The 23997-nt window shown below is 54.9% G+C and overlaps 4 protein-coding genes across 4 annotated transcripts; 3 read left to right on the top strand and 1 right to left on the bottom strand.

Moving 5' to 3' along the window:
* Positions 1-194: 194 nt before the first annotated feature.
* MRS44_003009 (uncharacterized protein) lies at positions 195-3326 on the top strand (the record flags this gene model as incomplete). Its single annotated transcript, XM_065623045.1, has 6 exons — positions 195-249; positions 425-654; positions 723-2330; positions 2384-2635; positions 2686-3135; positions 3186-3326. 6 exons carry the CDS (start codon positions 195-197, stop codon positions 3324-3326), a joined length of 2736 nt encoding a protein of 911 aa, XP_065479117.1.
* A 1083-nt stretch (positions 3327-4409) lies between these two features.
* On the bottom strand, positions 4410-5598 carry MRS44_003008 (uncharacterized protein; the record flags this gene model as incomplete). The annotated part of the gene is made up of 2 exons (XM_046268286.2): positions 4410-5434; positions 5493-5598. The coding sequence occupies 2 exons, from the start codon at positions 5596-5598 to the stop codon at positions 4410-4412; spliced, it is 1131 nt and encodes a 376-aa protein (XP_046137124.1).
* A 6078-nt stretch (positions 5599-11676) lies between these two features.
* Positions 11677-12063, top strand: MRS44_003007 (uncharacterized protein; the record flags this gene model as incomplete). The annotated part of the gene is made up of 1 exon (XM_065623044.1): positions 11677-12063. One exon carries the CDS (start codon positions 11677-11679, stop codon positions 12061-12063), a length of 387 nt encoding a protein of 128 aa, XP_065479116.1.
* An 8055-nt stretch (positions 12064-20118) lies between these two features.
* On the top strand, positions 20119-22041 carry MRS44_003006 (uncharacterized protein; the record flags this gene model as incomplete). The annotated part of the gene is made up of 2 exons (XM_046268281.2): positions 20119-20617; positions 20918-22041. 2 exons carry the CDS (start codon positions 20119-20121, stop codon positions 22039-22041), a joined length of 1623 nt encoding a protein of 540 aa, XP_046137118.1.
* Between the last annotated feature and the right edge of the window lie 1956 nt (positions 22042-23997).

The following is a 23997-nucleotide window of genomic DNA, read 5'->3' as shown; positions in this document are numbered from 1 at the left end:
GGGGGGGTCGTTTCCTGACGCTTCCTCGTCTCATTCGACCCTCTTCCTTCGCATCGACTCGCTCTCGTTCCCGTTTCCCTTGTCACGGTTTGGCATCTGAGATCCTAGTCCCTGACCTCATCGCACTTTGCCAGGCGGCCACCCGCAGAAACAGAAACGGACAACTGCATTCGCATTCAACCCCCAACAGCGCCATGAGTTCGAGCTCCGACGACGATCGCCCTCTTGCTAGGGTCAACGGCAATCGACGTGAGTCGCGTTTTTTTCTACGCTTTTTTCCCTTTGCCTGCGCTGCTGCAGTTCTTCGTCATTGGCGTCCATCTCCATCTGCACTCAAAACAAAGTTTCCCCCAGCGTGCTCCTGGCCTCCTCTCCTCCCCCAGCGCGCATGTTCGCTAACAAAGTCTTTTTCTCTCCTACCTAGTGTCCTCGTCCAAGATTTCGCGCGCCGAAGACGATGCCATGGACCGTTCTATGCCTCGCGACGCCGCAAAGCTGGTTGGGCTGTCGGTCCGCAACGGTCCCGTGCAGGATGACCCGATGGACGTCGACGGGCCCGTAACCAACGGCGCCACGAAGCGCAAGTCGCGTACCTCCATCGGCAAGGTCAACTACAAGGACAACGATTCTGACTCGGAAGATGGTGCTCCTCTAGTTCGTGCTCCCCGGATGCCAGAAAAATCCTGCTGTGGGGCCAACTCTTGCTGACGATGGTATCACAGGCAAAACGCCAAAGACAAAACAAGAGGGTCGCCGAATCGGACTCCGATGACGAGCCAATCATGAAGGCACGCGGCAAAAAGCTCCCGCCCTCCTACAAGGAGACTGCTCTACCCGAATCCTCTGATGATGACCAGCCTCTGGGACAGAAGCTGGTGCAAAAGAAAGCAAACATCGAACGCAAGGCCGACAAGGAGGCCAAGGCGATGCGTGCCAAGGACCGGGCCAAGAAGCCGACCCCCAAGAAGTCCATCAAGGAAGACTCTGACGACGATGATGTGCCTCTCGCCAAGTCAACCACCAGGCGCCAGTCAAATGGAACCGCTGCGAAGCGGAAATCGAATGGCGTGAAGAAGGCAGAATCCGATTCCGACGCTCCCATCTCCAAGAAGGTCAAATCTGCACCCGCCAAGAAGGGCGCGAAGGCGGACTCCAAGACAGATTCCAAGAAGGCCAAGGAGAGCGGCGAGGAAGAGGAAGAATTTGCTTGGTGGCTAGAGCCAAAGAAGGAGGACGATTCCATCAAGTGGAACACGTTGGAGCACAACGGCGTGTTGTTCCCACCCGAGTATGAGCCCATGCCCAAGCATATCAAGCTGATCTATGACGGCAAGCCGGTCAACCTTGCTCCAGAGGTCGAAGAAGTCGCCACGTTCTGGGTGGCTATGATGACCCCTGCCTCGTCGCACCACATGGAGAATCCCGTCTTCCGCAAGAACTTTTTCGAGGATTTCCAAGAGTACTGCAAGAAGTATGGTGTAACGGACGCCGACGGTAAAAAGGTTCAGATCAAATCTCTGGATAAGTGCGATTTCTCGAAGCTTGCCGACTACTGGCTCGCCAAGGCCGAGCAGAACAAGACCAAGAACATGACCAAGGAAGAGAAGGAGGCTGCCAAGGCCAAGAAGGAGGCCCTCGAGGGCCCCTTCACTCACTGCATGTGGGACGGCAGGAAGCAGAAGGTTGGCAACTTCCGAGTCGAACCTCCAGGTCTCTTCCGTGGCCGTGGCGAGCATCCCAAGACCGGCAAAGTCAAGAATCGCGTTACCCCCGAGCAGATCACCATCAACATCGGCAAGGGAGCCAAGATTCCGGATCCACCCAAGGGCCATCAGTGGAAGGCGGTTCAGCATGATCAAAAAGCCACTTGGCTCGCCATGTGGCAGGAGAACATCAACAACAACTACAAATATGTGATGTTGGGTGCTGCCAGTGATATCAAGGGACAGAGCGACTTCAAGAAGTTCGAGAAGGCACGAGAGCTGAAGAAGCACATCGACAGGATTCGCAAGGACTACACCAAGGAGCTGAAGAGTGAGGTTATGGCGGATCGTCAGCGAGCCACGGCCATGTATCTCATCGACAGGCTTGCTCTCAGAGCCGGAAACGAAAAAGATACGGAGAACGAAGCCGACACTGTGGGTTGCTGTTCGCTCAAGTACGAACACATCACTCTCGAGCCTCCAAACAAGGTCACGTTTGATTTCCTCGGAAAGGACAGTATCCCATACAGAGAGACTGCCCATGTCGAGCCTCAGGTCTTCAAGAACCTCAAGCTTTTCAAGAAGGCGCCCAAGACCAAGGGAGATGACCTGTTCGACCGCCTGACTGTGAGTTTCAAGCTGGTGTTTATCTATGGACTGTCGTACTAATGATTCTGTAGACTACTCAACTGAACAAGCACTTGACCAGCTACATGCCGGGCCTGACAGCCAAGGTTTTCCGTACTTACAACGCCTCCTGGACCATGTCGGAGCTGCTGAAGGGACTTAGCAAAGATCCCCGGTCTCGCGGCAGTGTCGCCGAGAAGGTGAAGCTGTACAATGACTGCAACCGTGAAGTAGCTATTCTCTGTAACCACAAGCGGACAGTGGGTGCTGGTCATGAGCAACAGATGCAGAAACTAGGTGACAGGGTAAGTTTAGCGATATTTGGGCTTTTGGACGGCACGTTAACCCCGATTAGATCAAGGGCCTTCGGTATCAGCAGTGGCGGACAAAGAAGATGATTCTCGACATTGATCCGACCCAGAAGAAAAAGAAGGGCGCCGCCTGGTTTGAGCTGGACGAAGACCTCGATGAGGAGTGGATTAAGGAACACCAGCAGTTCCTGATCGAGGAGCAACGCACCAAGATCACCAAGAAGTTCGAGAAGGACAACGAGAAGCTCAAGGCCAACAAGGAGAAGCCGATGCCTGAGAAGGAGCTCAAGGAGCGACTCCAGGTTGTCAAGGAGCTTGAGGCCAAGTTCAAGAAGGAGAACAAGACCAAGAAGGTTGAGGCTGAGGGCCGAGGTCCCACGGTCGACAAGTTCATGAAGCAGATCGAGAAACTTGACGAACGTGTCAAGGTGCTCGAGACGCAGGCTGAGGACCGTGATGGTAACAAGGAAGTAGCCCTTGGCACTTCCAAGATTGTGAGTACCCTTGACGGTGTGTGTATTCGAACTTTGCTAACCCAGCACAGAACTACATTGATCCTCGTCTCACTGTCGTCTTTTCCAAGAAGTTTGATGTGCCGATTGAGAAGTTCTTCTCCAAGACTCTCCGCGACAAGTTCCGATGGGCCATCAAGTCGGTCGAAGATGAGGATGACTGGACCTTCTAGTTCGACTTGGACGACGCCCGTTCCTTGACACACCAAAAGATTGCTTTACTTTGATTTGCAATTGCATTTTATACTTTTGTTTTTACTATTTTGGTCTCTTTTTTTCTCTTTTATTGTAAGAATACTCGACCGGGAGGTGCTCTCAACACCGGCGAGCGGAGACAGAACGAGTGCAAGGGCGAAGCACACAGACGCATGCGCAAGCTCAGCACGGGTACCTAGACGCCTAGGTATCCATTGCCAATGAGGCATATAGGTGGAACGGCCGCGAATCGATGAACTAGCAGGCAGGCGCTGAGCGGCGAAATTATTCACGGAGCATTGGGGTTTACGGCGGCAGAAAATCTCCTTAGTACGAGACGAGACCCACGTATATAAAAGCGCCTCGTGGAATTGGGTGATGGGAAAAGGGATGGATGAGGTCTCGAACGAGGTCCCAATTATAACGTCTCAGCAAGGGGTTGGTTGGCTTGGTGGCTGGCTATATTAGAACATTGGCATCGATTTGCTTCTAGAATCAATCAAATGAACAGATCATAGCAGTCTGCACTGTTTGTTTCTTGTTATGAGATGAATCGTGAATGTCTTGCGAAGCAGGTTATTCAGTTAACGTCCCTAGAAGGAGGACTTGGTCAACATGGACTGTGTTGGAAGAGCGTCTGGTATGCATTTGAGTGCAGTATGTATTTTATTCTTTCCATGTTGCTCTAGGCAATGTGCCAGTCATATTTACCAGCAATAATATGTACAAATGGCTATCTGTTTGTCGGTTCTCTATATCCAGCAAGTAAAGTCAAATCAAGTCTATCTATCGTCTTGGTGTTCTGTTTTGTCCACAACGCCGTCGCTGAAATGCAAATGCAAGTCGCAAATGTCAATGCTAATAATGCTAAATGTCCAGAACTCCAGTTCGTGACATGCAAATTCAAGTTCTCGTGCCTGGTCGTTCCTTGTTGAGACCAGGGAAATCGTAATAGATCATCCGTCTTTGTCCATGTTCATGTGGGCATGTGCCAGACAGTATGCGCCACAGATCGTATCATATACAATAAAGCCCTCTGAAAAGGGGTCGGAGTAGAGTCATCAGAAGAGTCTACCAGTAAAGGTCAGGATGCCGGCCAGCATAGATGCCAGGACCAGCACGGTGTGGTAGGGCCCCATCAAGCTCGAGGCGCTGTTCTCCTCGGGAATGATTCTACCCTCAGCGTTCAGCCTCCAGCCGCTGGGAATGGCGCCTCCGGAAGGTCGAGTACCAGTCCAGGGCCAGCCGGTCTGCGTGGCCGTTGCAGGGCTGCCGTCCTCGGCGATACCTCCCACGGGGACGTTGTTATCGGCTGTGGCGACGGTGCCCTCGGCGGTAGCCGTTACGGTCATGGCCTCGCCGTTTTCGTTACCGTTGACGGAACCGCCAACGGCTTCAATTGACTCCCATGAACCCGAGTTGTCCTTGTACTTGTACTCGTCGCCGGTGGAGTAGTCGGTAACAACGATGCTCTTGACGTGCATGGTGAAGGGGCCCTGGCTGAAATCGGTCGGTCCCCTAGCCCACTTGACAGTTCCAGCGGCGTTGGTGTTGGGATCACCGCCAGCCCAGGCACCAAACTTGACCTGCATAGGGGTCTGGGGATATTGGTTGGCCTCGGCGTCGCCCGAGTTGAGCGTCCGGACAACGGTACCGGCAGCCATCCACACGATGCGGTCCTTTGTCCAGTCGATGGTGTAGGTGATCCATTGGCCTTGTGTGTTTGTCACGTCGTGGAACTCGCCTCGGTTGTACGACGTCGTCTGGCCCTTGCCGAAGTAGTTGGACTGGATCTCGTCGTTGGCGGCGCCCAGCCACTCGATATCGATCTCGTCGAGGACGTCGGACTGGAGGACGAGGGAGGAAACGATTCCGGCGCCGGGTGCGGCCTTCATGGTGATCTCGACACGGCCAAACATGATGTAGAAGAGCGAGGCGAGCTGAGGCGCATCGCCGCCCTTGGAGACGGTAAAGGCCACGCCCTCGTCGTCGTACTGGGGGGAGCCTGAGGCGGCGAACGAGTTAACCGAGCCCTTTGTGAAGTCGACGTTGATGGCCATGCCCAGAGCGTCATCGGCGGGACAGGCTGCGAGGATTGAGTGTTAGCATTGTCATGATGGAGCCAGGGGGTGGGAAAGACATACTGCTGTGCATGGGATTGCAGCTGCTCCATGTCTGCGCAGAGACAAAGTTTATGGGTAATAGAGCAGCCGTTGCTGCGGCCAGGTAACTTTTGGATATCCACCGCATGATGATGCTGTGTTGTGTGTGGTGGTTGACTTGTTGGGAGGGGAGCAAGCAGACTCAAGCTCTGGAGCAGAAGCGACAAAGGGCCGAGTGACGGTTACGTAGGATTGTTTGTTTGTTTGCCTCGCCTTGTTCTGGAACGGATGGTACTCGACGACGTGAATGGCTGTCTTGTCACACAGTGACTCGAGGCGTTGTATGTTGCATGAATTTGGATTGAAGTGCAGGATGCAAGTTCCCGACAGGAAAGGTGATTTGATATAACAGGCCAACCCCCGTGCGCTAGCACAGCCACGTCACTTCTTTGAGCTGGGCAGGTTCGTATTGAACGCGTTTACCGCCCCATGATAGGAGAAAGGGGACCAATATTCCCGGTTTCTTGGTAGCTGAATTGGCGATTGGGCCCTGCTTTGCGCCGTCTTGGCCGAGGAGGTTGGGCTTCTGATGATGTATTTCGTGTGGAGCCACGAAGGTGGCTGGTAACAAAAGGTGGCTGGGTGTGGGGTTTTCGGTAGGGGCTTGCCGGAGTTGTCTACCCTAGACTTTACTTTGGACAACGTTGGGCCAACGTCAGTTCGACTTGAGATTTCACTGTGTTATCGTAGAATTCAGTAAGTGGTAATGATGCATCTGCTATCGAGCTGAGACCTTTGCTGCTTTTGTGATATTTCAATTTAGGTGTGAATTGGTTTCTTGTGATGTAGTTATGCCATGTGAATAGCTTCATGATACACCAATTTCTCTCAGTTAATGACTTACCTAAACCCTATCAAAATCACAGATTGGTCTCTGGACTCGCCGCAGCCGGGACACCCTGTAGCTCCTACTGTAGACATTCATCGTGGCCATCTCAACTTCGCTTTCACAAGTTCATATTACTCAACAACTGAGACACCAAGAACATCTCCCTCACTCACACCATCCATCAACTTCTCGGCTCAACTCGAAACCCCCGAATCTCGATCGCCTGCTGTTACGTGCTGAGAACATCTAGACACGTACGTTCTCACATTTCACATCTCACTGGCATGTTAGGGCTCGATACTCAAAAAACACCCATCACCCTTGCATACTATCACAAAACAAAACTCAACTCCACGTGTAGGCCATGCCTCGCCATGATCCCTTGCATCCATCATGTCCCGCACACCCAAGCTCAACAAAGATCAAACCGGACCGCGTCACGGCCAAGCCTCCATGCCAGCAGCCATCATCCCTCGAGAATAGCTGGAATGAGTCAAATCTTGACCTCAACTCGATTTCTGGTTTACCCTACAGTTGCCGGTCAGACCACCACCGTCATGCAGATACTATAGATCCAACATATTGAAGACTTTTTTTTTCACTCAAAACCGCAGCACCATCATGCCACAAACGTCTTGGGAGCGCCCGTCCCGCTCCGACATGGCAGTGTGCAGCAAGGAAAAGAAGCAAGGAAGCTACATGGCAGCAACAAAGAGCATGTCCCAAAAGAAAAACCAACGGCCTCGCCTCCATCAACGGGGGTCTAATGACCTATATTCAACGCCAACAGCATGCGTCTTTTCAACATTGCCCTCGCATATCGAAAACCAGGCAAGATTGGGACCTGATGCAGGTCCCAGAATGACGTGTCAGCTCAGCTCAGCATCCGACGAAAAGAGACGGACTTCGCATCCGCCCGTGAGACCAACCATTGACTGTCATGACAAGAATAAGAAGGAAATAAAAGAAAAAAAAAAAAGTTTCTTCTCCCTCACATGCACGGCAAGAAACCGGCCTGAGGACAAGACCAGCCAACCAAGGCTTTATCGTTCCTCATCATTCATCCCATCATCGGCCGGCTCCATCTCTCGGCCACCGGCTGGTTTCGCATGGCCGGGTCCCGATCCAACGGCTCCAGATTTCCCCTCGCCTTGTCGTGCCTCGCCGCCGCATGAGGCCATCTCGGCCCTCTCTATTCGCGGCTATCCTCCCCTCAAAGCTCAGAGTGACAGTCGATTCCCCACCTCCCATCGTCCAAGCATCGTGAAGCCCGCATGCCCTAACCCCACAGAGGAAGGACATTGCATTGAAGCTGGGGACGAGTCCAGTCCTCCAGTCCAGTCCACAGGCAGAGCCGCCAGGCTGGATCTCACGACGTCAATCAATCCTGCCGGACCCCGCCGATAGGTCGACAAGTCGTCACAAGAATGCGATACATCATCAATTGCCCATATTTTTTTCAATGCCCTACTCACAAAGGCCCCATCCAGAGAGAAAACTCTGAATCCGTAGCTCCAACAAGAATGCATAAGCCTGAATTCAATATCCACGCCCTCTGCCCAGAGAGAAAAGAATTGCTTTGCTTTGCTTCTTCAAACCAGAACAGAGACTTCCCATCGTCTCATGGGCCATGACCGGTGCATGACCGAGGCAATACATACGCTCGCGAGACGGGCCGACCAGCGACTCACTCGAGACGCCCATTCATCGGCAAGCAATATGTCATACATGGAGCATGGAGCTGCAACTCGCCTGCCTCCAAATCCGTCATGGGCGTTGTGAGAAAGAGAGCCAAGCAAGTAAAGTAAAGTAAAGCAAAGCAAAACAAAAAGAAAGGCCAAGTCAAGCCTGGTCTTAATGCTCGCTGATATGGTGGCGTGCCGTCTTGTACACAATGGTTGAGTCAAGCAACGCTTCAAGAACGTTTCAAACCTCCACTTGGACAGGTTCAACGTCTTTTCCAACCAACTCGATTGGATCGATATCCGCATCGCTGAACACACGACGCGCATCAGAGAGGGTCTGCGTCTCGTGTCTCGGCCTCGTGTTGCTGCTGCTGCTGCTTCTTCTTTTGACATCAAGGCAGTCTGCCCCTCGCATTGGACCACAGCTTCAAGACATGACGGATCCCCGTTTCTGGGGACTGGAGCAGTCCATGTAAGACGCCGTTTCTGCCTCCACTGTGAGACACCCCCGATCGACCAAAGTCCTTACCTTGCGTCCGAGTCCTGCTGCTGCTGCTGCTGCTGCTCACTGCATCGCATCAGGCACACGTAATACGCATGCATGGGCATATTACATGACACCCTCGCATAAAAACTTATCCAATCAATCGCACCATGTTATGAACGGCCGAGAAACAGGTCATAAATGGAAGAAAAAAGAAACGACAGTGAGACGAAAAGAGACAGCCCGGTCAAGGACGGAGGAGACGAGAGGGAAGAGGCAGCAAAAAGAAAATAACAAAAGTAAAAAAAAAAAAGGTAACATCAGAGGATAATTACCCAGTTACGCATAGTGCAAACATAACCAAGAAAATGTCACCCAACTAATAACTGACTGTGGGTGGGCTCAATAAAGGCCAAACAACAGTCGACAATACCAGCCCCAAATGCCGAAATGACCACTTACCTTGTCGGTACCGACCCTCCGTAGCCCTGCTAGCCTCGACGTAGGTACCGCGCGGTCAGGTCAATGGATGGATGCATGTTTGCTCCATGCAAATACTTGCTCCGTTCTATGTCCTGGGCTCGCAGGAGCCGCGGATCACGCCTCGTTCTGGCCCCGGAGCTGCCGCGCTGACCGACCAACTTCGCCTGAGAAATGACAGAGTTACTGTCCCGTAAACTCGGGGTTGGTTTCTCCTTCTTGACCGCTCTGCCAGTGCCGACAAGGATTTCCACTTGGATTCATGCACGAGCACCGATTTCGAATCCCTCCCTCGGTTGTTGCTAGAGCTGAAGCTGGAGTCGGGAGATACGGTGTAGGCATGCGCTGCGCTGCATTGCACCCAGTTCCGCCTTGCGGAGGTCACGCATAGTAGCAGTAGCAACAGTACCCATCTACTATGTGCCTGGCCTGCCATGTATCATCGAGAGACCTGCCAGGGAATCAATCAAGCCCCCCCCACACGGAACATGTCGACATCCACTCAAAGCACTCTCGTACCTGAGACAGTTCATTGCGGTGTAGCCAACGTTGGTACCGAAAGAGTTTTCTCAAGCCGTCTTGCTTTCTTTTTTCCCTGAGCTCACGGGCCATGGCGGGAAAAGCCTCACCCTCGGATGCGGGATCGTGGAACCATCCGTGCCTGGGATTTGCTTTTGCCTATCCATTGTCGGTAGTTGTCCTACACCAAGAACATGGCCCGGGTGCTGTATGGTATCCATTGGTATGCCCACCCCCAGCCGAAATTTTCTTTCTTTTCGCCTCGAGCAGACCGAACGGTCAATATTCCCGTCCCGTCCGCCTGTTTGTCCGCCCGCTGGCCTGGCCTGGCTCCATGTAAGCCCGTGTATCATGTTTTCTTTTTCTCCGAGTGAACGCTGTGTGGATCTTGCCTATTCGAGGACCGACGCAAACTTCTCTTCAACTGGATGGAGCATCAGCTGCGGCTTGCTGAATCGAGAAGTCGTCGTCGAGCATCCATCGTGGGGGAGTCAATCATTGAGGAACCGCCCATCCTATCTGCTCCATCCATCAGCTCTCAACTCAAGTTTGTTACGTATGTAGTCACCCACCAATAACTCCGACTTCGCAAACATGTAGTCAAACAAAAAAGCAATCCTCACAAGGCAGTCCCACGGGCCATTGTCCATGGCTGACGGGCTGGCTGGAACATGCCTGCTCCCGAGGACACCTTGACTTCGCCTGACACAAGCCCGACGCCTTCCACCACCACTTCTTCCGTCTCGTCATGGAGGTCCAACATGAGAACAAATACCTGGATAGATTCGCACAAGCCACTACGTGCTCCGTATCTCCTAGGAGCACGGAGAAGGAAGGTAACCTGACAATGTAGTCGCAGCATGGTCAGTTACCAGAGAGCTTCACCTTACCCCACCCCGCCACAGGCGAGCCTGAGTCCTTGATAGGTCTTGGGTGGTGTCGTCCCACGCAAGTTGACTGTCATGATTTCGTGATGGCATTGGTCTGTGTGGCTTCAACGCCGTGGGGTTGATAAGTAGCCGCGCATGGCAATGACAGCACCGATAAAGGAGCATAGACGCCAGATAACCTAAAGTCGCTCTGATAACTGTTCAAAGTGCAGTGCGTGCCCAGACCGTCGGTCGAGCGTCCGTGATGCACTCTAGTCCGGTGCCGCCTGTTGCTGTTTCCTCCTCGACGAACCACGGGGAAACGGAGCAGCCTCCAAGTCTCGAGATAGTTATCTCCTCTTGAGCGGGGCCCTTGTAGATTCCTCAGTACCGTAAAGGTCAACCAATTCGCCCAGACCGAGGTTCCTTTGACTAGTTCCCACACTGACGGATCTTCAACATGGATGGATATTTCAAAGTCAACATCACCAACTCGAACCGGCCACCAGTTCATATCATCGAGGGTTGATCTCGCGTCATGCTGGGGTGGGGTCTGAAACCTTCGAGAAGGCCCAAGGACATGGTCGGCGGAATGCCCAGTCGGCGCAGACAGGGGCCGTGGTCTAGCGGCTGGACTGGGGAGCCACCCTTCCAGGGCATCCTGGATACGAGCTGATTTCGAGCTGCCTCCACACAGCTCGTCGGTCGTTACTTCGGCGCAGGGTATTGACTCGTGGCCAAGCGGACCATTCATTGCTTCCTAAGGCACCACGTCAACATAGTTTGGACGATGTCGAAATGGCTGTCAAGCCCTACTATCTTGTAATTTGCAAGGCTCTTCCCAGCCGTCACCCAGGTCGATCTGTGGAACCGACAGGCCTCTGAATGCATGAACGACTCAGCAACGCTGACTGACTTGTCCGGTTCACCCGGGGTAAGAGATGTCGGTCGAGTTTCGGGTGAATCTTAGGACGCCAAATAATGCCAGCGATCGCCTCTTAGCTCGTATACAGTACTGGGCCGTACTGGAAAGTCCCTTTGAGTCTTGTTGCTCCCCCGGACAGTGGCCAAGCTGTTCAGGAAGCTCGCCACTGCCGCACCACCTCTTGGCTCCCAGCAAGGACGATGGCGGCGACGAGAGGAGCAATGGCATCTAACAGAGACACGGGCTCACGAATGAGCCAAAAGCTTGACTCGCCTGGGGTCGTTTAGACGTCCCAGCCGCGGGATAATGTCCCTCTTCGGTACCGCCAACGTGAGCTAGGTCAGATGTGTATCTGGGAGGCGATCTTCCAGAATCATGCCAAAGTCCAGAGAGCCCCACGGCGAGCGAGTCGGGCACCAGGTGTTGGATTCGCTGGAAGTCCAGACTGGACTGCATTTGGCCGGGCTGAAATCCGGGGAGCGTCCCAAGGGCCGGAGGACAGGGATCTTTGCAGTCCTAGTCTCCGTCGACTTGATCAGCGAGATTGGCTGGCCACACGGCTACGCATCCGGGCCGTTACCAAATCTCCAGCACAAGGTTGCCAAGTCCCGCCGGTCCATCTCGGGGAGGGGTGACCCCTGGTCGAGCCGGCCTCCCATGCTGGATCAACCATCAGGGTCTCATCCTTCCACGGCTTGCCCCAGGGAAAGCCAAGCAGCAGGCACCCTCGCTTCCAAAAAACGCCGTGCTGGGACCTCATGATGGTACCTACAGCTGGGTCGAAAGGTGCAATTTGGGGGATTACGGCCCCCGAACGGATTGATTGGCATGGCCGAAGTGTCCATGAGCAATACCCACTCGCCTTTAAAGCATAGATGTAGCATTGAGCGGAGCGATAGATAAACTGACCGACTGCGTAGATTGCAGGGTGACTTGGTCAAAGAGAGAACAGAGATAACAAGGCGAGGAAAAAAAAAAAACTTCTTCAAGACGAGCCTCTCGCCGCACCCTGGCTCCCGCGGACACGGGACGAGATTCCCTGGCTCCCTAGTCTGGGGTGGTGCAGTTGGTGACAGGGCCTCTGGGCCAACTGAATCCAGCACGACGGATCTCTTTGCCTCACTCTGTTGGTGTTGCGGCTGTTGCTGGTCTGATCGAACACGGCCCAACCAGAGTGCTGGTGGCCATGACCAGGCCTGAAACGGCTAGACGCGAGACCTCATGGCTCCCACTTTCTGGGATTGGGGTTAGCCAAGCGTGGGAACGCGATGACTCGTCCTGGATCGTTAGGTAAGTGCCCGCTATCAATGCTTGCACCCATATCTGCCACCACACTACACCAGGCTGTGCGCAGCCGGTTCCGCGAGGTCCAAACCCACCTGCCCAGCACTAACACAGCGACGGAGCTGACGATATGCCTTCAATGTCAAGGGCCTCCGGGGCCTGCACCGCTCTGTGGCCTCAGCGCGACGGCGGTGTCGATAGCTTCAGGGCACGTTCCCTGGAGCTTATGCTGTAGTGGGAAGGCCGCGAGAAGCCCCGCGAGGAGGATCAGTGGAGTAGATAAGTCAAGACAGAGGGTCCAATGTCAATGCCAATGCCAATGCTCCAGCCTCCAGGCCAGGACCAAGTGTCGAGGGTTCGGCCGCGGTGATGTGATGCTCGATGGCGATTGATGGCGAGCGATGTCGGTTGCTGACGATTCTGGGGCAATCTCGCACGAGTGGCCCGGCCGCGACGTCCACCACGGATCATCGTGGGCCAAGCCTGTAGGCTGGCTGGATGAATGGAAGGATGAAAGGATTGGAGCCATGTTTGTGCCTGATGTAACTGTGAACTATGGCGGAAACAACCTCTGAGTCGCAAGCCGCGTGGGCGGCCGCAGCTCGCCTCGCAGAAACAAGCCCAGCTCAGCGGGTTGACGTTAGCTGCTCCCCAAGAGAGCCAGAGGTGTGATATGTGATGTGATGATGGAGAGCAAACTGCGTGCCTACCTACCAGTCTGAGATAGGCGTCCATGCAGCAAGCTTGCTTGCGGCACAACGCCACACACAGGCTGCCAAACGGCTCAGGGAGCTGGGAGGGAGGGTTGGCGAAGGATTGGTGTGGCGGCCACAACTGGCCGCTGTTCCTGTTCCTGCATAACGGCGGCGGTCGCGTCTCAAGGGCCTGTTTTCTGCGGTATTCTGCAGAAGAACGCCGCCATGCAAGGTACCAAGCAGCCAGATTGCCACCGTTCGACGAGGGTCCACGAGGGCGTCGGTCATTGGGCCCAGGGCGTATCTTTACTAAGGGACGACGGCCGGTCCCAAAAACCGACACCGACAGGGCACCCGACCTGTCAAGTAAAGGCTCCATGGGACCCAGCCGGCGCCCCAGAATCGCCAGGAGCCCGGCTGTTGGAGAAGAGACGAGGTTTATTGGGGACTTTCCCGATATAGCAGGGAGAGGTCCGGTTCATGGCAAGGCAGCAGAGAAATAGAAGTAAACCGCATGATGAGAGAGCCATCCTTCGGTGTCAACGAGCCCCCATGTCCTGGGACTGCCCGTGGCCCTCGCCGAATCGACCTCATCGGTGGTCTGGAGATGGGCTCTGTCGATTACTGTTAGTGGCGACGATCGACACCCGGCAGATGGGATGAGCGTCCCTGGTCCTTGAGGCCTTCTGGCATCGATGGCTTGAAGGTTTCTTGGGGGCCATTGGGGGCCTCGTTCTGGAGCGTCTTCTGGTGGATAGTGCCATTGCGAGCATGGGCCAGGTTGAGGGCATTATGCAGCCTCAGCAGGCCCCTTGTGCAAAACCACCAGCCAATATGGGACATCGATCCGTATGCAGACGCACGTGCAGACGCACGAGCACACCAGCACAAGCACAAGCACAGGGACACGGACTCTGGTCTGTCCAGGGGAGGGGACAAGAGGGCCAGATGCTGATGGCCTGAGGCATTAGTGGATGCCATGCAATGTGATGCGTGCTTGTGCGCGTGTGGCTTGCATGGGGAAATGAGATGTCGATTTGTGCCTTGTTTGTGCGCCGAGACGCGTTCCTTCTGCTCCTTTGAGCTGATGCCCCGCGCGCTATCCCATATAATGTCGTCTCGTATGCATAGTTCCTGGCTAATGCAACCCCGAAAGCATAGCACCACGCTCAGGCACCGTGACTTTGTGCATCAGCTAGAGTTTCAGGTCCGGGGATTGTCCCTGTGCTGTCCAATGGGACACGACCCGGACCATTTAGCCTGGCATTGTCGGACGGCCACAATTCGGTCGTGCCGTTCATAATGGGCATCGCTTGAGATTATCAGATCCCCACTTTGCATTCGTTCGTAACGTCGCGTCCTCAAGAGGAAATTGTCGGGAGCTGTGGGCCGGGTCACCGCTGCGATTGCAGAGAGCCAGCGACTCGAGACTCAAAGACTGGAGACGGCAGGACGGGCGGGAAGGCAAGGCGGCGACGGCGCGAGAGCGGGCAGAGACATTCCATCAGAGACATCGAACGGCAGCCGAAAAGGCAAGACAAATTGTCATGCCATCGTTTTCCCTAACGGTACGGATACCGTCGCCAACGCTAAGCCTGAATCCGCCACCACCAGGGCACATGCTTTCGTATGTATGGATCGCCAAAGATGTTTCACCTGTTCGATGACGAGTTTGACGATTGAGGGTCCCGCCGAGCCTTTGGGACCTTCTGGAACGTTCAGCTTCCGAAGCCAATAACGCGGCCGTTTTCTGGGGCGGACAGTCGCATGGTTATTCGCAGGCTATTGCCCATAGACTCCGGCTCTGGTGTCGCTTGTGACCCTGAAAACGTCGGTTGTGAGCAAGATGGAAGTTGCTCCGATCAAGGCCCGTAATTGTTCGGTGGCATTTCCATCCTGAGCCAGGTGTTCCAGAAGGTTGGGAATTACCACCAGGGTCTCGAGTCCATTGGACTTGTGCCTCCCATAGCCGATGCGTTGACAGTCTATTCTTGTGGTTGCGAAGGACTCAAAACGCTGCTCGGCTGCCGTTTCCATCTACCACACGGGGCAAGATACAGGCAAGATCCATATGGTGGTCCCTTGGGATGTCGGTCCTTGACCCCGGCTACCCGTCGAGCATGCGCTCGTGGGCTTAACTGAGCTGCTCTTGCTCTTACGACATGACACCACCATCGACAGACGTGAGACGGGAGCAGGCGAAGCCACAAACGGTTCAAAGGAGAGGCAGATCATGATCAGAGCTCCGTTTAGCTCTTCAACCATGACGGACCCCGGTGAGGAACCTGGACCCTAAAAAGAGTACTTGGGAAAAGTTGGGATGACAGTCGACCTGACACGAGGGAGAGGGTGGCAGCGGGATTGGAAGCTGGTAGTGCGTTCCGGGACGATGCCGTGGGACCGTCCGTGTTAGTGTAGATCTCGATCTGAGCAGCTCTCACCTTGTGGCCTGCCTGATCTGACTCGCTGTCGGCGCAATGGTGAGACGGACGATGCCCATTGAGCTGGGAGGCCCTCTTGGTGAGCCAGTCAGCTCAAGGAAGCGTCATGGAAGCACGGAGGCGGGGTTGAAGACAAAGCGGCGGCGGGGGCGGCGTCGACGACGGCGTCGTTGTTATTGTCGACTGGCGGATGTCGAACAAGCTGCTTGAGTCAACGTCCTTGTCAGCGGCCGTGATACCGTCGGCGCACGGAGCCTGGTGCATGGCGCACCGGCCTCATCGTGCGGTGATCGCGGCCGAGGGGAGCTGAAGCTTGTGGCGCCCAACTCCAGCTCTCGGTGCATGCTCTCTGGCCGCTGTGCCTGACTTGGAGAATGGATGGGATGGGGAATGGAGAACCTGAGGAGCCAAGCCAACGCGGGCGCGCACTGGCTGCTGGCTACGATTTGGTGGCGGGCCAAGCGGCGGGCTTGGAGGAGTTGAGGCAGCCCGGTGCAGCCAGCGAACAGGCGCAGTTGAACGCCCAGGCCAGACGGGACAAAGCAACAAGCCAAGACACGGCCGCGTAGCACCTTCCCCAGAAGGGACGTCTGGTCCAAGACGATTGGCCGGGTCAGGGGCCGGAGCGTCGCTGGTTGCATTACGCTTGCTTAGGTCCTAGATTCCTGGGATCTCGAGGCTGCTGGGATTCTGGTTTTCTGGGACCGTAGGATCCTCTGACGTTGCATTTAGAAGTCGTCTCTCTTTCCTCGGGACCCTTTGGCAAATTGGGGACTGTGAGCCTATCGCTACCGGGGACGACTGGCTGGGTCGGTCTTGTCCTTGTTTGGACATGTCAAATTTACCTTATCCTCAGGGTAGATGGGCAATTAGGTAACAACTTAGACGTTCGCATAAACCGAGGTAACGCTGTTCAACCCTTCCATTGAGTTGGCCGAAGATAGGCCTCCTTCATGCCATACAACGTAGGTACCTACCTGGAAGACGGCTTCTGCGTTGAACCATGCGGGCCATGGGTTCAAGCCTCTAAGCCTCAGCTCAAACGGCCAAACGCCTCGGACCTGGCGGGACTGGGCGGGTTGGGTTATGGAATCTTGCTGCAACTAACACGTTCAGCACTTCAAGGTCAACCACACTTACGCAATGCTGCCCGGACGGTCCATAGGTCGTCATACGCCATCCACAATAGACCATCCACTCTGCCACTATCCACGTCCACAACTGGCTCGCCCATGGTCTGGTCTGGGTCAATCAATGGCGGGCGTTGCAGAATAATGGAAGCTCAGGTACGAGGTATAACATCTCACATTAGGACTAGGGCCAGACAGCTTTCCCCGAGTTGGTAGGTGCCAGGGACGCTCCATCCCGTTTTATGCACAGGCCAATGCGACAACCGACGTCAGAGCGCAAGAGCGTGCGCACCCGGGCTTGCCGCATAAAATTAATTCTGGCGGGGGCTGTATCAGCGTCCTTCGGACCTGCCTTATTCCAGGTCGCAGCAGGCTTCGGTGACATTGCTGATCAGTTTAGTGGCCCACATCGCCATTGCTTGTCTTTCTTGTTTGGCTCAAGACGTGGTTATAGTGGCATGACTATTCGTCCTCTGACATTGACAATGCTACGGTTTCGCGACAAGCTACAGAGGACTCGACTCGACTGGATGACACCTCGAGTTGCAGCTTCCTGCGTCGTTTGACGGTACATCCGTTCCATGTCAGTATCCGCCATTGGGAATGGCACATTGACAGGGTGCTCGCATCATCTACCTTGATATGCAAGCCGGGCTGAACGTGACGATGATGAGCAGCATGCGAACAGGCAAGCAAGCAAGCAAGCGGCCAAGCAAGCAAAGCGAAGCAATCAGGTCCTCGGCAAGCAATCACACCAGCCAGTTTGCAGCCAGTCAGCAACGCAGTAGCCAGTCAACGGAGCAGACAGGTCAAACATATCGCACACCTGTCACCTCGACTGCCGCGGCATCAAGCTTTAGCTTACACTCCTTGTTTCGTCTTTTGGCTATCTTGAGTGATGATGGGCGAATGCGCCAACAAACAAGCCCTCTACTCCATATCCGCCCACCCGCTGTGATGAGGCGCAGATCCAACCAGAGCAACAAGCGGCATCATCACTAACAACGGGCTCCCTCCAGCTTGAGCCGCGCAACGATGACGGCAATGGTGATGGTGACGTCGGGCGCTCCACGGCGTCGACTGCATATCCACATCCACCAAGCAAGAGCCCGTATTGAGGTGATCAGCAAGCGAAACAGCGCGACGCCGTCGTTTGTGCCTTGCATTGGACGTCCGACGATGCATCGGAGCACAGCGCTCGAGGGCAGGTGGATGTGACACGACATCAGCCCAGCGAATGGCTGTGCACATGTCTGGCGCCGTCGACATGCAAAGACGAGATGGGTGCACAGCACAGTTCCGAGTGGACAAAATCGGAATTGTGCACGGCCAGGACCCGTTATGGACTCGCCCAATCTGTTTTATTTATTCTCTCGCGGCGAGGCGCGGTGATGCACGCCGATGCACGGCGACTCGCGACGGCGCCGCCCTATCAGTGCGCGGGATTATGCAGCCCTTGTGACGCGGTTTGCGGATTGCGTGCCACTTGGGTATATACGGAGGCCGCGCTGGCGAGTGGGATTGCACCATGGCGCATCTTGGCTGGGACCATGGCATAACTCCCAAGCGCGTCTGGCATCCCAACATCTCCACTGGTGGACAGCGAGAGGTCGAGCACATAGCGCAAGCCATTCAAACGAACGGAAGGGATAAGACGAGGGATGAGAAGAAATGTGTGCGAGATGTGCTCATCATCAATGGCGGCTGTGGCAGTCGTTCCGTTCGCTGGATCGTTGATGGAGGGCAGCCAGCTGAACGGATTGTGGATTATGGCCACACATATCACGCACTACGCGCGTACAGGCAGGCACCAAAAAACAAAAAACCACCAAGAAGAAAAAAACTGACTGACGGACGACACACACAAAACACAAGAGACACCGAGGGCGAGACATGGGAGTTGTGCACGCTCGCACAAGCTTGCACAGGCGACGAGGGACCCTCTTTTTGCGAGCCTTGGTGCCCATCCACATCCACATCCACATCCATCCACAACCCATCCATACCTATCCACTACTTTATGGCCGAGCTCTCTCTTCAGTCGGGACATGGGTCGTTGCATTGGTACGGGACAGGATAGGTTCCGGGGGCTACTCTTCATACCGCGGCGGACCATCCGGCGACGAAAGGGCTCAAGCTCCCAGCAGACATCGTCCAGAATTAGAAAAGCCAGTGGCTGCGCCATGGTGGTGTGGATGGAACCGTGGCCCCAAGGCCCGTACTGGCAGAGACGGTGGATGACAAGGCCCAGGGCCAGGGACGCCCAGACCCGCATCTGATGTTTCCCTTGCCCCAGACATGACTTGGGCAGGGGTCCGGGGGCACTCTGCCGTCTGGCCCGCCGCCGGGTGGGATTGTGGATAAGAGGACGTGGGCGTGGGTGGGTGAGGGCTTGGGCGTGGATGGAGATGACTAGGAGGGAGCAGAATGACAAGGCAAGGCCACAGAAGAGAGCGAGATGGATGGGGATGGGATATGGTGGATCCAGAGAATGGGATGTGGTGGATGTGGATCTTGGTCCACAGCTCCCTGACCCTGGCTCGTCGAGTGAGACAAGGGCATGGAGGCGACGGAGGGTTTTCCATCTGCCTATCGTGCTCATCTGGGTCGACCCGTGTGAGTGAAGGCGCTGCTGGGCTTCGTCGCTGGAGGTACTTATCACTCGATGGTCCCCGTGCTCGTCCATCGTTCGTTTCCCTCCTCATCAAAAGGTATGATCGACAACAGCAGTGTCGGATCTGTGTAATCATCTCTTCTCTTTTATGCCCGCTCGGTTCTTCCTTCTTTTGTGACTCGTTCTTATTTGCTGGATATCCTCGCCTTCGAGAGTCCCTCACACTCATTAACAACATCTTGCGGCACTCTCGATATACTTGATAAACCCTCCCGTCCTGCTCTACATCGTCTCTTAGACTGGACTCGAGTGTTTTGCATGTACAACAAGAACGTCCCCAATCAACGCACCTAATAATCGAGTCACACTCCCCCATCCAGACAGTTACTGCTCCGCCAGACACTTGTCGTCCACTCTCTCTTCCACCCCAGGAACCGAACAATCACCACCATCGTTAGGCCGACTGCCAGTCCTGTCGCGAAGCAAACTGTATTACAATACCGAATCCAACCTACCTAATATCTAAAACCGGTCAAGCACCACCAACAACCCCAGAGTCCAACTCTATCAAGGTTTGTGGAATCCTACAAATACCAACCTGACTCGGCGTGACTAGTCGCAGTGGCTGACACGAAGGGCTCTCTACAGCAGAAATGGATGCCACGATGATGCCCCAGGCCATTGGCCAAGCTCCCTTCTACTTCTACAACCCAGAGGCCAAGAACGAGGTGCGACAACACTTCCAGCAGCAGCAGCCCATGCAGCAGATGCCCATGTATCCCATGGTCCCTACGCTGCCCTCGACTCCCGTCTACTCGCGACCCAACTCTGCCAGCAACTCGCAGCCTCCCACGCTCTACAGCAACGGTCCCGCCGTCATGACACCGACTGCCTCGCCCCAGCCCATGTCCCATAAGCCTGCCATCATGCTGGAGAGTGAGCTGTATGACAACTCGTATTTCCCCTCGACTCCACCACTGTCGACCTCTGGAAGCACCATCGGCAGCCCCAGCGCCTGCGAGGTGCTTCAGACTCCCATGAATCCCATGTTCTCGGGACTGGATGGTCTTGACGGCATCAAGGAGGGCCTCGAGTCCGCTGAGACGTCTGTCCTTGACTGGTCCAGCTGCGGATCCCCTCCTATGACACCTGGTAAGTTGCCGCAGCTATTTTAGCATTTCCTTTATTACTCAGATCCTTCCCCTTGTGGCATCGCATACGAGGAGAACAATCCCATTGTGCGGCAAACCCCGGCTCGAGCCTATTTTTGGGTTTGGCCATGGGAGATGGTGGTGTGCTTATGGTTGACGTTGGCGGCCTCGGTCTCCAATCAGCACCGAGGCGCAGTCTGGGTGGCCTCCGCCAAAAAGCGCTGCGCTGCGCTGTCATGGCTCATAGCACCTGAATAGTGGGGTATCGCGGGAAAGACCTGAGACTAACCGCGATTGGCAGTGTACCTCCAATCTCAACTCGGCAAGGTTCCCTCGCTTAGCAACACCGCCAGCGACCTCTTGTCCACGCCTTCACTCTCGCCTTCGCCTGCGCCCTACGCGCGCTCAGTCACCACTCCTGACCACGACGTCGACTTTTGCGATCCCAGGAACTTGACCGTCTCTGGCGCTGCTGTCAACGCCTTGACTCCCGAGTTCTCTCTGGTTGACGAGATCAAGGTTGAGCCCAAGGCTGTCGCTGTCTCGCAGTCTTTTGATTTCAACCCTGCTATCCCCAACGGCCTGCCCACTTTTGAGGATTTCTCTGACTTTGAGTCTGAGGACGACTTCGTGAACAGCCTTGTCAACCTCGGAACTGAGCAGTCTGCTGATATTGGTCGCCCCCGTGCCTGCACTGGCTCTTCCGTTGTCTCTCTCGGCCACGGTAGCTTCATTGGTGACGAGGACCTGTCCTTTGATGAGAACGAGGCTTTCCAGTTCCCTGCTCTTCCCAGCCCTCCCACTTGCCAGTCTGAGGACTGCCACCAGGACAAGCGCATCAAGAAGACCCACAAGAACGAGACTGTTGCTGCTCCCGTCATGAACGTTGCTGCTGCTTCCACCACCCAGTCGGGCAACGCCCAGGAGACCCCCACCCAGGCTGCCGATGCTGCCAGCGACTCCAACTCTTCCAGCGGTTCCGAGGCTGCTCCCACTCCTCTTCCCGCTCCCGCCAACCGCCGGGGACGCAAGCAGTCCCTCACTGAGGATCCCTCCAAGACCTTTGTGTGCGACCTTTGCAACCGCCGATTCCGTCGCCAGGAGCACCTCAAGCGTCACTACCGCTCTCTTCACACTCAGGAGAAGCCTTTTGAGTGCAACGAGTGTGGCAAGAAGTTCTCGAGGAGTGACAACCTCGCTCAGCACGCCCGCACCCACGGCAGCGGTGCCATCGTCATGAACCTCATTGACGATGATAGCCACGCCTATGATACCTCCATGGTGCCTCAGCCTGCTGGAGATGACTACAGCGCCTACGGCAAGGTTCTCTTCCAGATCGCCTCCGAGGTTCCCGGCAGCGCCAGTGAGCTCTCATCGGACGAGGGTAGCGACCAGGGCAAGAAGAAGCGCAAGCGCTCCGACTAAATGGTCATGCCAACAACACGACAACATGATCGAGACAGTCAGCCGACTACCTTGATATACGCCCGATACGACGCTGACGACCTTCTTTTTCTCTTGGCCACTCGCTCGAGTTCGGCGGTGGTAGTAGTAGGGTCACGGAACAATTTCCATTTGGGTTACATCCTTGGGTAAAAGGGATTCACAGCAAAAAAGAGTGCAAGCGGTTATGAATGCATTTACAACACATCACAACAACATCGTCGCAATACCTGTATCAACACTTCCAAGACCTCCTTGTTACGCCTGACGACCAGGGAGGATATTTGTCGTTTTCTGCTTTTGATTTCGAGAGTTGCATCGCGTTTGCCAGCCAACCCGGGCCTCGAGCCGGTTGAGCGAGGCTTCAATTATTGGGGGGAAATTCCATGGACACAATTCCGGCGCGAGGGGGAAAATTTGAATTTTTTTTACATCTGGGGAACCAAAGCTTGCATCGAAAGAAAGGTGTGATGGATGAGTTTTGCCAACGACAAAGACGTCCATCAAAACTTGGCGGCTTGCCGTTCTTACACTCGTTGTAATCATCCCGGGCGGCCAGCAGCTGGATCAGAGGGCTCGCCGGGACGACGGTATCACTTGAGACGCGTGGAGGGGGTTGTTTCTTACATACAGCTCGGCCACATTCTTGTGTTTACTCTGCTTCTTTGTCTGTCGTTTTCCTGTTGCTGAATTTGGAAGATGTCGAGTACAGGATGTGCTGGTCACAATCATGACAGGCACTTATCCTCACAACAAATCATGTATACTTTTAGAAACCTTGACACAACAGTCAAATTTACAAAATGCTGCCACCAAACTTCAAGTCCTTGTCTCTGTCTGTCTCTGTCTGTCTCATGCTCAGTGTCTCTTGTATCCATTTGTTGGGCTTCTTGGCTTGAAACCATCACCAAGACTTCTTGCACCTCCCTTGGGGCTTGATCATTCCAGCCCCGGAGCAAAAATTGTGTTTGTACTGGCTGTGCTGCCGAGTCTGGACCGCACGCCCTAATCTTGAGCTCAAACTGGAGTGCCTCGAGTCATGGTGATCATGTCGACCTCGTCACATTAGTGGTTTGAGGTCAAGGGAGCCACGAGAGGGCGCTCAGCCAAGATTTCCGAGGCGGAATTTTGGGGCGTACCGAGCCGTCTATGGACCTTGCATGAACCTAGAGAGCACTGAGCCGCTGACGCCCAGGACTGCCAGCCACGATTCCATCAACTCTGTGTCTCCCCTGGTTAAGAGGCCATCCCCACATGGGGCAGGTTCTCTCGCCCGAGCTTTCAGTCGAGCCTAGAGCTCGGGAGTTTCGATTGCGATCTCATCTGGCGCCCGCCGCCAGCCACCGCGTCTTTGGAATCCTGGATAGCGCTCCCTTTTGGGCGGGGACAGGTCGCTCATTACTGTGCAGGGGGTCGCAAATCACTCTGTCGATGAATTTGCCTCCCAGCAGCGTCCTTCTTCAACAAGTTACTGAGCGCCTGAGCTAGAAGCTGCACCGGCTTCGGGTGATCGCCGCCCCGGAGGCATTCCCCGCCGAGGAGAGGATCCGGAGCCGGAGATGAGACGAGATGAGACGAAAGAGACGGGGCGGGGAGATTGCGTCAAGGACGGGATTGACATGGTGCAATGTCATTGATATTGGCATCGCCCATTGACACTTGGAGGCTTGACTTCCGGCTGGTCAGGATCAGGGCCCGGCCGGGGCTCCGTGACGGCGCTGTTGAACTTGCTGGGTAGCCCGGTACATAGTACGTGCTCAATAGAGGCAAACGATAACACTCCATACAATCAGTGAATAGCTCAGGTCCGTGAAGAAGGTTGCAGACAGTCCGGCCGTGGTCCGTGTTGAAACATCCATGGCGAGCCATGAACCGTGGAGCAAGCGCAAGCTATTGGGCTCTCTACTCTAATTGCTTGATCCAAGACTCCACCAACGA

This window comes from Fusarium solani, assembly GCF_023522795.1.
Source record: "Fusarium solani strain SB1 chromosome Unknown bctg00000001, whole genome shotgun sequence".
NCBI classification, from domain to species: Eukaryota; Fungi; Ascomycota; class Sordariomycetes; order Hypocreales; family Nectriaceae; genus Fusarium; species Fusarium solani.
The sequence above is the reverse complement of the archived record's forward strand: the minus strand, read 5'-3'. Positions and strand labels throughout refer to the sequence as shown.